At 35.0% G+C, this 14040-nt stretch overlaps 3 protein-coding genes across 3 annotated transcripts; 1 reads left to right on the plus strand and 2 right to left on the minus strand.

Annotated features, from left to right (window-relative positions):
• Positions 1-354: 354 nt before the first annotated feature.
• LOC120276799 (protein SCO1 homolog 1, mitochondrial) lies at positions 355-3213 on the minus strand. The gene is made up of 8 exons (XM_039283509.1): positions 3127-3213; positions 2958-3030; positions 2707-2871; positions 2536-2626; positions 1863-2075; positions 1389-1478; positions 1100-1232; positions 355-654 (listed from the first exon to the last, which is right to left on the minus strand). The coding sequence occupies exons 2-8, from the start codon at positions 3012-3014 to the stop codon at positions 543-545; spliced, it is 861 nt and encodes a 286-aa protein (XP_039139443.1). The 5' UTR covers positions 3015-3030; positions 3127-3213; the 3' UTR covers positions 355-542.
• A 5175-nt stretch (positions 3214-8388) lies between these two features.
• On the plus strand, positions 8389-11644 carry LOC120276892 (N6-mAMP deaminase). Its single transcript, XM_039283627.1, has 11 exons — positions 8389-8579; positions 9079-9149; positions 9735-9826; positions 9895-9954; positions 10025-10258; positions 10397-10473; positions 10558-10627; positions 10703-10816; positions 10931-10997; positions 11082-11186; positions 11268-11644. Exons 1-11 carry the CDS (start codon positions 8494-8496, stop codon positions 11390-11392), a joined length of 1101 nt encoding a protein of 366 aa, XP_039139561.1. The 5' UTR covers positions 8389-8493; the 3' UTR covers positions 11393-11644.
• Positions 11645-12091: 447 nt separating this feature from the next.
• On the minus strand, positions 12092-13873 carry LOC120276930 (protein DELETION OF SUV3 SUPPRESSOR 1(I)-like). The gene is made up of 3 exons (XM_039283672.1): positions 13787-13873; positions 13581-13674; positions 12092-12456 (listed from the first exon to the last, which is right to left on the minus strand). The coding sequence occupies exons 1-3, from the start codon at positions 13826-13828 to the stop codon at positions 12326-12328; spliced, it is 267 nt and encodes an 88-aa protein (XP_039139606.1). The 5' UTR covers positions 13829-13873; the 3' UTR covers positions 12092-12325.
• Positions 13874-14040: the final 167 nt, after the last annotated feature.

Here is a 14040-nt window from a genome sequence, read left to right on the forward strand (position 1 = left end):
CAGTGATGGGCTGCGTCACTGTTGACGAAGTTTTGTAGACTCTTTCGTTTGTTTTAATATCTATAATTTATCCACTTTATAAAAAAAAAATTCTTTTTTAAATATCTGCCATTTACTACTACAGTATTCCTAAGCAAATTGGACTTGGGTTTTGAAGCTAGGAATATCATTTCAATTTTTTTATAAAGATGGATAAACAACGTAGCATTGTTTCACCGTCAACTTTTGCCTTTTTCTTTTTCTTTTCTTTTTTTTAACTATAATTACATTATTTATTTATTTATTCAATTTTTATTTAGAGGGTAATGCAAACTATACCTATGACAAGGCAAGACTATCATAGCTAGACAATTGCAACACATAATATTGCAACACATAAACAGATGAAATTCAAATATACTCAGTGTATTTTGGTTACATTTATGGAATAGTCCTCAGAAATCATCAAATACCAAGATGACAAATCCAAGCTCATGAAGAGACAAATTCTATCAAGCAAAACTCATAATGTTGGCAAGGTTAGAAGACAAGAAACCACCCTTTCATTGGCCTTTATGCACTGTTATCTCTTTAGCTATTCCTTCAGCTAGAGCATCTGCGTCGTAGTTCTTGCCAAAAAATTTCACAAACTCCATGTTTGGGCTCATCAAGTACCTGACAATGGATTAACATTTATCAGTAAATACAAACTCTACAAATATTGAATAATTTCAGTCTAATCATACGAGCACTACAACCTATTACTCGGTGTTCACTCTGATTTTCTGATGCTTTTTAGAATATGTGCCATCTAGTTTCTATGTAATTTATTTGCACACTAACTTCACTTATCAGTTCAAACTTCAAACATATACAAGAAAATGCACCAAGCTGACAACTAACAGATAATAGTCAGAGATTACTAGCAGTAGCAGAGATATCAACAGCTACACTGACATTATTTGTGTTAAGGGGAGAAGTAGACATATAATCTCTCACACAGGCTTTCCAGTCATGATTATCATCGAGAAATAAGAAGAAAAAACATATGAGAAAAAAAAAAACTAGCAAGAATGCAAATATAGACTATGCCGAGAAGCTAGAAAGATGAGTATATTACATGACAATTGAGTGATCAACAAGATAATCAGAACCCTCCTCCTCAGTCTTCATATAGTAGACTCGATAAGCACGAGCAGCTTGTCTAACAGCATCAGGTGTACCAGTTAAACCAACTAAGTTTGGATGAAATTCTGCAAATTGAAATAAACGACAGTGAATTATTAGAAGCATGCAAAATAGGGGATAATATACTAGTGGACATGGTTAATATACTGTTTCATGACAAATAAACAGACAATCCTAGTTATCAGTAAACAAAAAGTTATGATTGAATGTTAGAAAAACACCTTTTACATACTCGTGTACTTGCTCAACTGTGTCTCTCTCAGGATCCACTGAAATGAATACAGGCACAATATCCATCCCAGATTTTTCTTCTGAATAGAATACACAAAAGGAGCATATTAGTCTTCTAGTCATAACCAAAAAAATACATCTTAGTAAAAGTAGCTAATTTTCCTTTGGATTGAAGAGAGAATATCTATTAATTATTAAAAAAAAATTCCAAAATGGATACCCTGAAAACTACTAAAAGCCCAAAACATGTGTCCAACACAAGAAATATATCTTTTACAATAAAAATAATGAAGCTCAGTTACAACATGTTATCAAAGAATAGGTAAATCAGTTTGTACCAAAAATACTCATAGAGTAGCACACACATATATCTTATGCATCACAATATGGCTGGATCAGAATATCATGTAAAAGCATTCTAACATATAAGCAATATTCTACACATGAGGATGTTTCTAACTTACTCAATTTGTCAACAGCAATAGCTAGTTTTTGAAGTTCATCAGGACAAATATCAGGGCAATGAGTGAACCCAAAGTAGATCAATGTCCACTTCCCCAGAAAGTCTTTCTCAGTTACTGATTTTCCATCTTGGTTCACAAGGTTGAATGGACCACCAATGGCAGCGACTCCTGCTGATGGTCCCTGCTTTGGTTCAGTTGAACCCTTCTTCAGATCTGCAACAAAAGCCCAAGCATGAAGAAACAAATCAACGAATTAATAGCACAACAGAATCAGAATAAATGGCAGAGGACACCAACATGATTCAGTAGGTTGATAATTAAATCATGTATTAGAATCACAAATGTTTGAACCAATATAGGAGAAAGAAACACGTCGAGAATATAATCTTTTCCCTAGATCAGACTTCCATATGCGAATTAGTAGTAAAGATATCACAATTAATACCAAAACTGTATTATAATTTCCAGAATTCAGAGTTCAAATTCAATTACATAGCATAAACATGCACTAGCACACACTACCCTCATGTTAAGTTTCAAAATTTTTTTTTTCTGATAAATGATTAGCTTGATAGAAATATAACACCAACACCATCAAGATAAAATCAAACAATAAAGATTTTTTTTCCCCTACCGATCAATTTACCTACACCTACTCACCAGAGTGAAGTACCTTCAATATGCCGCTTCTTCTCATTATCATAGTAAACAATTATCCCTCCTCCAGTCACCATAAGCAACAGAAGACTCAACCAAGAAACAGGCTGTATCATCAATTCATCAAAACAAATTAGAACTTATCACAATCATTTTCAGAAACAAGCAAATGAAAAACTTTACTGACCCCTCCTCGGACAGGCTTCCCTCCTTCGTTTGAAGATGAAGAAGAAGATGAAGAAGAACCTTCTGATGATTTACCCTCATTAGTTTGCCCTGAAACTGTAGCATCAGTAGAGAGCAATCTATAAGGAAAAACCGTAGCACATCTTGAGTTCCACGAAGAGATGATCTGCAATGAAAAAAAACTTATTTTTTAATCAAAAAATCAAATTTTCTAAGAAAATAAAGACTCCAATTGATGGAAGGAAGAACAACCTGAGGGTTCCGAATCAGAGGCGTAGCAATGGCCCTAGAACTTCGAAGCCTATTCATGGCTTCCCAAAAGAGACTAAACAAAACGAGAGAAAAGATCAGTACTCAAAAATCCATCAAGAATGAGAAAGAATACACCATTTCTCTGAGATTTGGGGGAAAAAGATGGCACCTTGGCCGCCTTCGCTCTCTCCGTTCGCGGCTCCGATGGCAGTGAAACCAAAAACAGAAACTTTAGGGCGCTAACCCTCCCAAAGAAGTTCAAAATTACATAATAATCCCTGTTTTTTTTTTTTTATATATAAAATGGATAAACCGCAAAATCGATTAAACAAGAAATCAAGACTAAAAGACGAAAAAGACAAACAGAGTTGAAAAATACTGAGTTATTTTTTTAGCAGTCACATTTACCAAAAAACACTCTAGCAATTAAAAGACATATGAAAGTGGTAGAGGGCTAGCTTTCGCATGATGCAGACACCAAAAAGTGCGAGCGGGGATAAAGGGAATACGTGGGAAGAAAAAAAGACGAGCAAGGCGGTCCCAGATATTTCTCGCCATAGGGCACCTAAAAAACAGATGATCGATCGACTCAGTATCCGTGCAACAAAGGACGCAGATTGCAGTGGGCACCACGTATTTTAATACATTTTCATGAGATTTATTTTATTTTATAATTTTATATATATATATATATATATATATATATATATATATATATATATATCTTGGTCCCTCGGTTTGGGTAAGACACCAATTGGGCTCCCCGCTCTCAGAAAGAGTGAGGATGTGCGGTGGTGGTTTTTGGGGAAGAGGGCGGGCGAAACCACTGAGGACCCGGGGGACGTGCATGAGCCTCGGTGGAACAAGTGGGGGACGGGGCCATGCTCGCGTTGGCGTTGGAACCACCTGCATGACAAATACTATTCACGACTCCCGAAATGTGCCTCGAAAGAAATCGAACTCTCACCACTCGGTGAGAGCTCTATCGGTAACCCGTGTACCAATAGACCCGAAGGTCGTTGGCGATGTGCGGTGGTGGTTGAGTGTGCTCTTTTTTTAAGTAAAGACAGGTTCTCTATAAAAGCTCCTCTAATGCAAGCTTTGATTACAAGTTTAATCAAATCCAATGTCTTTAATATATAATTATATAATTATATATAATTATATATAATTACACATACCTATGTGTGACATACAAACATTACTGTTACCTCAATTCTTTAATTTTTTCCCAAGTGAAATAACATAACGAAGTGGAAAATTTTATATTGTATTTTAAAAAATATATGTGATTCTAAGGGGTTTTGAGGATGGAGTTGAGATAGGGCTAATCTTTTCTTGTAATTTGAAACTGGAAACTGAAAGAGCATTGTCCCCCCTACTGTGATCTTAATATGATGAAATGTTATATACTCTCTCTAAATTTTTAAATATGGTTGTACCACCACACACACACACATATATATATATAATATCTATTTACTTACTCCTCCGTTTCACTTGTTCATTTTCTCTAATTTTTTTGACTTTGGAAGTTTGAAACTATTAATAAGAACATATATATATTGTTTGTATGATTATATATAGATTTATGCTTGTTTAAAGAAGGGCCTTATTAAAACAGTTTAGATCTAAAAAAATATTAATATTTAATTTAACTTAATTTTAATTAAAATCATTAATTAATATTTTTTGCTACTATTAATTACGGGTATGGAACAAGTCAAAATGTCAACATGTCTTGACAAGACAAAGATTTGGGAGTCAAGATAGGGCATCTCTGTCCTTGGTGGCCATTCTTACCCCACTACCATCCATAAATAAAAATAAATACCAAAAAATTTATATGGACAAAATTGATGTATTCCCTAAAGTCCAATATTCAATGGCCTAAACTCAAAAGTTAGCTTGGCTACAAAACCTAGACTTTTCAAGGGAGTAATAAGTAAAAAAATACCTTAATTAAACTATTTTTTTTAAATATGAATAAACCATAAAATTAATTATAGAAGAGCATAGTATAAACTAAAACATAGAAATAAAAAAAACATGCCACTAGCAGTGATGGCGGAGGAGAACCATCAACAAAAGAGAAGAGAGAAACACAAAGCTACAATAATAACAAGAGCTACAACTCAAAAATATAAAATAAAGTAAAATAAACCCGGAACACTCAAGGGCGACAGATGTGCTCTAATTGTCCTATTTTTCTGATCACTTAGTTTTAAATATGATCTTAGAAACCCCAAATTGTGCTTTGCTGTAGCAGTTGGATCCTTCAATCATGTTTTCTTTACCTCAGGTGTTGCTATAAAACAATGACAAGAACATATGAATAATTTTAATAAAAATTAAAGAACAATCAGAATTTGCATTTTCATGGAACATGAAAGCATTTTTTCTATCCAAATATTCTAAGTATTGCCATTGTAAAAAGATCACCAACTTCTTTGTGAGATTGAGGAAACTTGGATCTCTTGTAGAGAGATTGGTGGGGTAGAAATTAAGGTGAAAGATTATTATGAAAAAGTGCCAAATTCAAGTCACGAATGGACATAAAAAGGAGCAAATGGTCAACTATTTCTACAGCCACTTAACAGAATTCACAAGTGGTTGTTAGGAACTTATTACATTTTCTAGCGACCAAATTTTCTAGAGCGAGTATTCTGTTGCTCCTAGGAGTTTATGGACAATTTCTTGAAATTCTATCTATTATTGCTAAATCAACATGTGTTAGAGGCTAATACAATAAGTTCGCCAAGTCCTGTATGGCTTTTAAAAGCTGTTGAGTGTCCCTAAAGTGCATAATTATTGACCCATTTGTCAAACCAAAAAAGGAGTAGTTGAACCACCTTGAATTTGTGAGGAGATGCAAGACTTGAATGGTTGCAAGCATTCAAATATTCCATTCCAGAAGAAGGCAGTATTAAACTCTTTGAGATTCACTGTACCTATCCCTGCTTTTTGGATTTATAGAATCACTTAAGGCCTGGGGTTAGCTAATTATAGGCCCAACAAAAAGAAGTCCCTCCTGATTTGATCCTTTCCAAGTGAATAGTTTTGATCTTATCTTCACAATCAGTAGTTATCTATATTAAATAGTTTAATTATCTATATTAAACAAACATCAGTTATGTACTTATCTATATTAAACACTTAATTATCTTGCTCACATGTGTATCTGTGGGCTATGAAAACAACCTTATTATAGCTTATACAATTCTTCATTGAGTGAACATGAGGTCTAACTAATCAGATCCTCCTCTTGTCCAATATCTGAGAATAATAACAAATCCAAAGATCTGCTCTCTTTATCATTTGACAAACATCAAGATACACTTTGAATATTCGTGCAATAATTCCCTTAAAAAACACATCAGCTCTCCATTTCACAGACCTCTAATCCAATCACTTCTTTCCAGTCCTCTAATCACTGCATTGACTAAAGCAACACCTTTCTGTTTCCCCATCCTTTGCTTTCTTTTGCTGCTCTCTCTTAGATTTTTCTCAGAGCTTCTTTTGCTAACCACTGTTAAATACTGCCTTTTCATTGTGTGTGAATGTTAATACAAAAGATGAGATTAATATGAAATGCTCTCTTGTCAGGGGAGAGTGCAATTCTGTGAGATCAACAGGAATAGTCAGACCTTGTGAACTAATTTAATGGAATTATAATCATTGCAGAAAACTCATGTGTGCAAGGCTTCGACGAATGACAGAGTGCTCAAGAACAACAGTGTTCAGCTGCAGTAATTGTGATTGCAGTTCACTGAAATATGGTGGTCCTTGATTTGATCCTGATACTGTGATATCCCCTGCCTCTGTGGCTATGAACATTTACTATAAAAGCTAGAGCATGAATGAATGGGACTGCAACTCTAGTGCCTCTGTCTCGATGACTATTACTGATCCATGTAAATTTGCAATTATGGCTGAATGAAAATGAAACTGAAGCATGAATTTCATACAGTCAGAGCAGTGATGATGAATAAAGGATCATAACAAGGTATTACTGTTACTATTACAGTCATACATTCATGATTTAATGGAGTCTGACAAACTATCAATATACAAACATGTTTCTTAAGTTTGATCACGTTAATTGAACCTTAATCATGATGATTGTTCAGAATTCAATGAAGGCATGATAAAAAGCAAAACATAATCGAAGAAAGGGAAAAACTGATGTAAAAGGCCACAGATATGTGAATTGAGGGGAAAACACCACCTCTATATTTGACAAAACACCATCTCCATCACATTTCCATTTTCTAACAGACATATCTTTGATAATTTGATCACATAATCTATATTTGAATCCTTCGTAAATGGAAACGTGGAGTTTGAAGGTATGCCATAATTTATTGTGGGTCTGATAAAGAATGTAACCATTTATTTTAGTTGCTAACTTGCTATTGAAGCAGTCTTTGTCAATCTACTGGAAAACACTGCCCATTTGCATAAGAGAGGGCCCTTCATAACGTGTTGCCAAGAACTTCAATTATATGGTCCCTTAATTAAAATAACTCAAGAGTACAGATGCAAAACTCTGATAAGTTGTAAAAAAAATTATTACATTTTAAGTGTTCATTTCATCAGCTTTTAAGAACAGATAAATATTTCAATTCTTGCCAACCACCTCAATGGCCTTCAAGCTAAAGGTCTTATGACCTTTTCAGATACTAAGTTGAATGCCAACTACCTCACTGATGAAATTATGCATGTCCATAGAGGAGTTTGGTCAAATGAAGGAATCATTTGACTTTTCCACTTAAAAAAAAAACACACGAAACTTGGAAAAGTTTGATGTCTCTTTGCCATCTCAACCACCACATATATACAACCTCCATTAGTCCACAAGTCAAATGTTCTTAAATGAAGTTTTAGGAAGCTTTCTACTTTTCTTATTGAAACTTTCTTCAAGTACTCACATGATTAAATTAGACTATGAGTTTATGAACTATTGGAGTTTGAAAGTTCAGTTCAAGTGCATATTATATAGAGCATTATACTCACTAGTCCAATTGTGCTTGGTTTTTAAAAGAAGCACTTAACATGGGATCCAACTCATATGCTCTCCTTTATTAGGAACTCCAACATTAACTTGAGAATGACAGTCACTTGTTGTGGAGTAATTAGAAAGAAAAGAAATGGAAAAAAAAAAAAAAAAATCTCGACTTTTTCGATATCATCTTATTCTTTTCTCTTAAGAGTTTCTGATTAATAAAAAGAATGCTAACTTTTTGTATATGATTTCATAGTTCATCAGAGAGAAACAGTGAATAAAGTACTGACTTCCCACCATTGAGATTTCAAATTTTAGGCTTTCTAACGGCATTGTAAATAGAAAGAACCATGAGGGTATTATGGACATTTCCAGATAGAAGAAACAGGCCTATATGAAGAGGTCTCTCAGCCTCTTGCCCTCTTCCCTCTTTGTTCTTCAGAGTTGGATATTTATCTCTCTTTCTCTCCTTCAGTGAGGTAAAGGATCCTGCTTTATTGCCCAAACGAGGGAGAAGAAGCTGAGGGAGAGATGGAGATGGAAGAGCTGTGCAGGGAGCTGCCAAAAATTGAGCTTCACGCCCACCTCAATGGCTCTGTCAGGGACTCCACTCTTCTGTGAGCCTTTTCCTCTTCTTCTGGTTTTATCTCTGCATTCCTTGTGAATGATTGCTGGTTTTGTTAGATGGTCTAGTTTTCTTATCATTCTCTTGTGTTTTAATCTCTTTCTAGTTTAAGTTCATCTATTGTTTCGTTTCTCTTGTCTTTTTTTCCTTAAAAGGCAATGGCTTTGTTCTTTCTTTTTGGTGTTATGTGTTTCCAAGCTATAAAGTTGAGACCTTTAAGGGTCTTATTCCAATTGGGGTGAGTTTGATTGCTCCTAGTGCATTATAATAACAGCATTTGGCCCATGTTATTGGTGTTGTTCATGAAGTCTTTGATGTTGAATGAAAGGGAATTGGTTTTGAGCTATTAATTATTTTGAAATTTTTCCTACTTGTGAGTGGAAAAGTTTGCACATTTGCTTGTCATGGAGGATAATAACAACAATAATAAAAACACTTCCGTAATGATTCTTTTGTTCTATTTTTAATGGTTTTCCAATTTCAATTTACAGAGAGCTTGCGAAAGTTCTGGGCGAGCAAGGTGCTATTGATTTCTCTGAGGTGGAGGGTCTGATAAAAAGGAGTACGTAGACTAAATCTAGTTCATGCCCACAGATTACATATGATCTTTTGAGGAAAAGGAGCTCTCAAGCTATTTATTAAGGAGATTAAAATTACAAAGTAAAACAGAAGTAAAGAAACAACAATAACTGAAAGAGAAATCAACTTGAGAAAAGCAAAAAAAACTACTAGTGCATCCCATAATTACATATGATCTTTGAAGAAAGCCTGGGTTTGATTTGAAAATACTTTTATGATTGCCTCTATACATTATTGCTTGTACTTTTTTGATCTGATGTTTTTAATTCTGTATGGCTTTATTTGGTTGTTATTATGTCAAGGTCCATACCATCCGTATTGATCTTCATGGCCAAATTAATTTTATTGCCATTGAATTATAACCATTCCAAGACAGCTCACCGTTTGTCATTCACTGAGCTGTAGAAACTTATTTACAGATGCATACCCAAAACTTCTACTTCCTAAACTTTGTATTATTCTACAAAGATAAGCAAATTAAAATTCCTAGAATTATCACTTTCATTAACCTTGTTGCATGGTGAACAATCTGCAACTACTAGTTAAATTTTACCTTGCTACTATGCAGGAGGCCGGTCTTTAAAAGAGTGTTTCCGACTTTTCGATATATATCACAAAATTACAACTGATCATGCAACTGTGACAAGAATCACACAGGAAGTATGTCTGATAATGCACTCTTAAATAGTTCTCATACTTTGCGTTTTTTTAATCATGCTTTTGCACAGGTTGTTGAAGATTTTGCAGCTGAGAATGTTGTTTATTTGGAGCTAAGAACAACACCAAAGGTATTGTATGTCTGGCAAATCCTATTAACAATTCAGCATATCATGTTTTTCATAAAACAATTTCTAGCAGCAAAACAAGGCGAAGGAAATGACCAAGCGTTCCTACGTGGAAGCAGTTATTGATGGTTTAACAGCCGTCGACAGTGTTGAAGTTGCTTTTCTTCCTTCCACCGTGAATGCTAGAAATTTAACAAATTTTCTACCAAATGAAGTTACATATAATCAAACTCAAAGAAAGAAAATATTTGTTCGCCTTCTACTGAGTATTGACCGTCGTGAGACAACTGCAGCAGCAATGGAAACAGTATGCTGGCTTTTATTTTTATTTTTTCCTGAATTTGTCACATTCTCTGAAAGCTGCTTGGTTTCACTTCACTCCGCATGATTTAATCTTTTCAGTATTCTGAATTCAACTAATACGCCTTGGCTTTTCATTTGACAGGTCAATCTAGCATTGGAAATGAAAGACAAGGGAGTAATTGGAATCGATCTTTCTGGTAACCCGGAAGTTGGAGAATGGTAAACACATTAAGCATGCCATCGATAATTTGAATTAGTATTGCATCTAGAAAAGATAATGCTTGTTCTGTATTTGCATGTTAGGCAAACTTTCCTACCAGCTCTGCAATATGCTAAGCAAAAGGGGCTTCAAGTTACTCTTCACTGCGGAGAGGTGTGAAAATATTGAGATTCTGTGTTAGTTTGTAAATCTATTTCGTATTCTTAATTAGCAACTTTGTGATTCCAGGTACGTAACAACAGAGAAATACATTCAATGCTGGACTTCTATCCTCAGAGGATTGGGCATGCTTGCTACCTGGAAGAGGAACACTGGGAAAAGTTAAAAGTCTCAAAAATTCCAGTTATAGTTTCACTAACTCATATTATTTTGATTTAATACTCATGAGCAAGACACTGCAAGAACCATTCCTCGTTTACAGCGTTATATTTTGGTAATGGTTATTTACTCCTTCAGGTTGAGATATGTTTGACATCCAATCTCCGAACTGAACGCATCACTTCATTCAAAGAGCATCATTTTGGTTAGTCCTATAATGTCAAGCTAACTATCCCAAATTGAATTATTTGAAACAGGATTGATACATTTGGTATTGATTTCCATGTAGCTGATCTTTACAAAGCAAAGCACCCGGTATCGCTATGCACTGATGATGTCGGATTGTTTTCAACCACTCTGTCAAATGAGTATTATCTTGCTGCTTCCACATTCGGTAAGTCAAAGAACGTAAATTAAGTTACTAACTGAACTTCAACTGATAATGTTCCTTCTCTTTGCCGAGAAAATTTCAAAGAGTTCAACAAGGAACAAGTGTACCAGCTATCTCGAAATGTCATTGAATTCGTGTTTGCTGATGATGAAGTGAAGAGAACTCTTGCAGAGATTTATGATGCAGCTGAGAGGAGATTCATACTGTGAGTCATTACTAGGCAATGAAAATAAGAAAGAAAAAGTCAGGTTTGCTAATGATATTTTTTGTGGGTCCTATATTGCTTCACAAATAGAAGAGAGTTATTAGCTAATAGCAGCCTAGCAGGGCTCAATATGTTTTAATTGGCTGATCTGAAAAATTAAGGATGTTCTGATTCCTTTTGGACTTATCTCATTGAAGAATATTATTATAAAGCAAACTATAGTTTGCTTGCACTTTATGCTTATGAAAGCACACCATTATGTTTGCCCCTGTGTGATGTGATGGCGCATGCAAAAAGCTTGAAAATTGACCAGCTGGGCCAGTAGAATATTTGCCATTTAGGTTCTGCAGAGCTTTACAAGAAAGAAATAAAATTGCAATTTCTTCTTGTGTAAATAGGAAAGATTCCAATGATATTGTCATGATTACAGCCAGATTGATATCAAATTATTGAGCGGAAGAAAAAATTGATTGCCGTGTAAAACCTAGATTTTAAGATTTTATTAAAAGAGATGAAGTGAATTGTCTCTCACATCAAATAACCCTGTTTAGATGAGATTTACCACTGTAATTAGATTTAAGATTTTGTTAAAAAAAGGGTGAAGTGAAAAGTCTCACATTAAATAAGAGAGAAAAAATTGTGTATTAAGTCTTTACAAGTAAACATAGGATCTTTCTCCCGGCAACTCCACATGTTGACCTACTAGTGTAACAACAGTACTTCATTCACATCAAGAAGTTGAAGAAACTAGTGTTTGGCACACATCTTGATTTCACATGAAATTTGAAACATAACTGTCAATAGGAATTGTAAATGTTGCAACAAGAAGCAACATTCTACACAAGTCCAAAAAACATAGTCCAGTGAAAGTGGGAAAAGGAATTGCTTGCAGAGATGATGATTCATATTGTTCTATAAGTTCCAGGGATTGGACAGGCTATTTTTTCTCTGCATAGCTCTCTAGCTCCCTCCTCAACTGCAGGGAGAAGTCGTCATTCACATCATCATCATCCCAATCGTCCTCCCATTGCTGCAATCCTTCTTTGCCCTCCTCCTTGTCATCCCACTCTGTGAAAAAAAACAGGATGCCAAATCAGAGGTCTAATTCACCCATGGAATATGTTATATATGAGAATAAAATTAACAAAATATTAACAACAGGAGAAAGCCAGTTCATATAAAATGTAGTCCAACCAACAGGATTGAAGGAGTCCCTTTGTCTATTCATTCTAATAATATCCTAGAGAAAAATATAGAGATGATCATAAGCCTGCGTCTGAATGTAACTAGGCTGACAGATTCATATAGTTAAGCAATGTTTTTAAAATTGAGTGAATTCAATGTCCTCTAAACACATTTGCCTTAAGTAGTTTGCAAGTTGAAAACCAGATGATGGCACGTGAATGAGTGATATGTGCAGGAAGGGCTACAATCCTGGTTTGCTACAATTACAGAATTGTGCCAAAGGTGGATTGTGGGCAGGACCATGATGAATGGCTCTTCCATCACTTAAGACAGTATAATTCCTACCAATTTTGCTTTACTTGTTTAATTCTCACTCTTGACACTGGGCTGTCTATCTTTTGCAACAGAGGATTGACTGGAAAACTAAAGTGTCAGAAGAACAAATACTTCTTAAGGGTTATAACTAGATCATAGTTGATATATTACTAGGAGAACAGCACAAATCAGAACAATTGCAAAGTTTTGAATTTTATTAATGTAGACTGATCCGGAGTACTCCAAAACCCATCCATAAATCAAAAATCTGCTGGAGTACAAATCAAAAATCACTAGCATTAAGGTAAAAAAATTGGCGCAAATTAAAGTTATCAGTCCACGCTAATCAAGCATATGTTCCATAATGTACTCCCGCTAACCTTCCAAAAGAATAATTTACCACTTGCTTATAAATTTAAGTGGTAAACACACTATACTTAGATGAGAATTAGATAAGAAAAATCATTCACATATAACCCAAGATGATATCTATACAAGAAAGTTTTCCATTCTTTCAACAAGGATTTAAAGCATAATTCAACATTGCAACAGATCAAGCAGTTAAACTTCGTTCAAAGTCAACAGAAATCCATCCAGAAACCTAACCACACATCAAATCCTACAAATTTCATTCTAACTCGATCCGAATCAATCAATAAAACTATGAATTAAAAAGAAAAAAACAATGTTACCTTCATCGAAATCAAACTCCTCAAACTCATCATCATCCTCAAAAAGATCCATCTTTGCCTCCTCCACCGCCGCGGGCTTGTTCTCAGTAGCCATCTAAGACAAAGATCAAAAGAAAACCTACTAAAATCGATAGAAAAACCACCTAATTCCAAAGAAAAACACGCAAATCCCATTCAAACCAAGATCTAGGGTTTCGCTGCCCTACCTCACCGAACAGTGACGAAGCCCTCCGCACGCCAACGCTCATCGACGAGTGAGACACGAAATGTTATAAAGCGCTCAGTATGGCGGATATCGGATCCGGGTTAAACCCGAAATCATCACCTCTTATCGGATTCGGTTAAAACCCGATTAGAATCATTCTATTAGATCCGAATCCGAGAAATGAGGCACCGTTTTGTAAATGCTTTGAATATCAAGGGCAATATCGGAATAACGTGGAAAGGACGAAATTATCAA

This window comes from Dioscorea cayenensis, chromosome 15, assembly GCF_009730915.1.
Source record: "Dioscorea cayenensis subsp. rotundata cultivar TDr96_F1 chromosome 15, TDr96_F1_v2_PseudoChromosome.rev07_lg8_w22 25.fasta, whole genome shotgun sequence".
Lineage (NCBI taxonomy): Eukaryota > Viridiplantae > Streptophyta > Magnoliopsida > Dioscoreales > Dioscoreaceae > Dioscorea > Dioscorea cayenensis.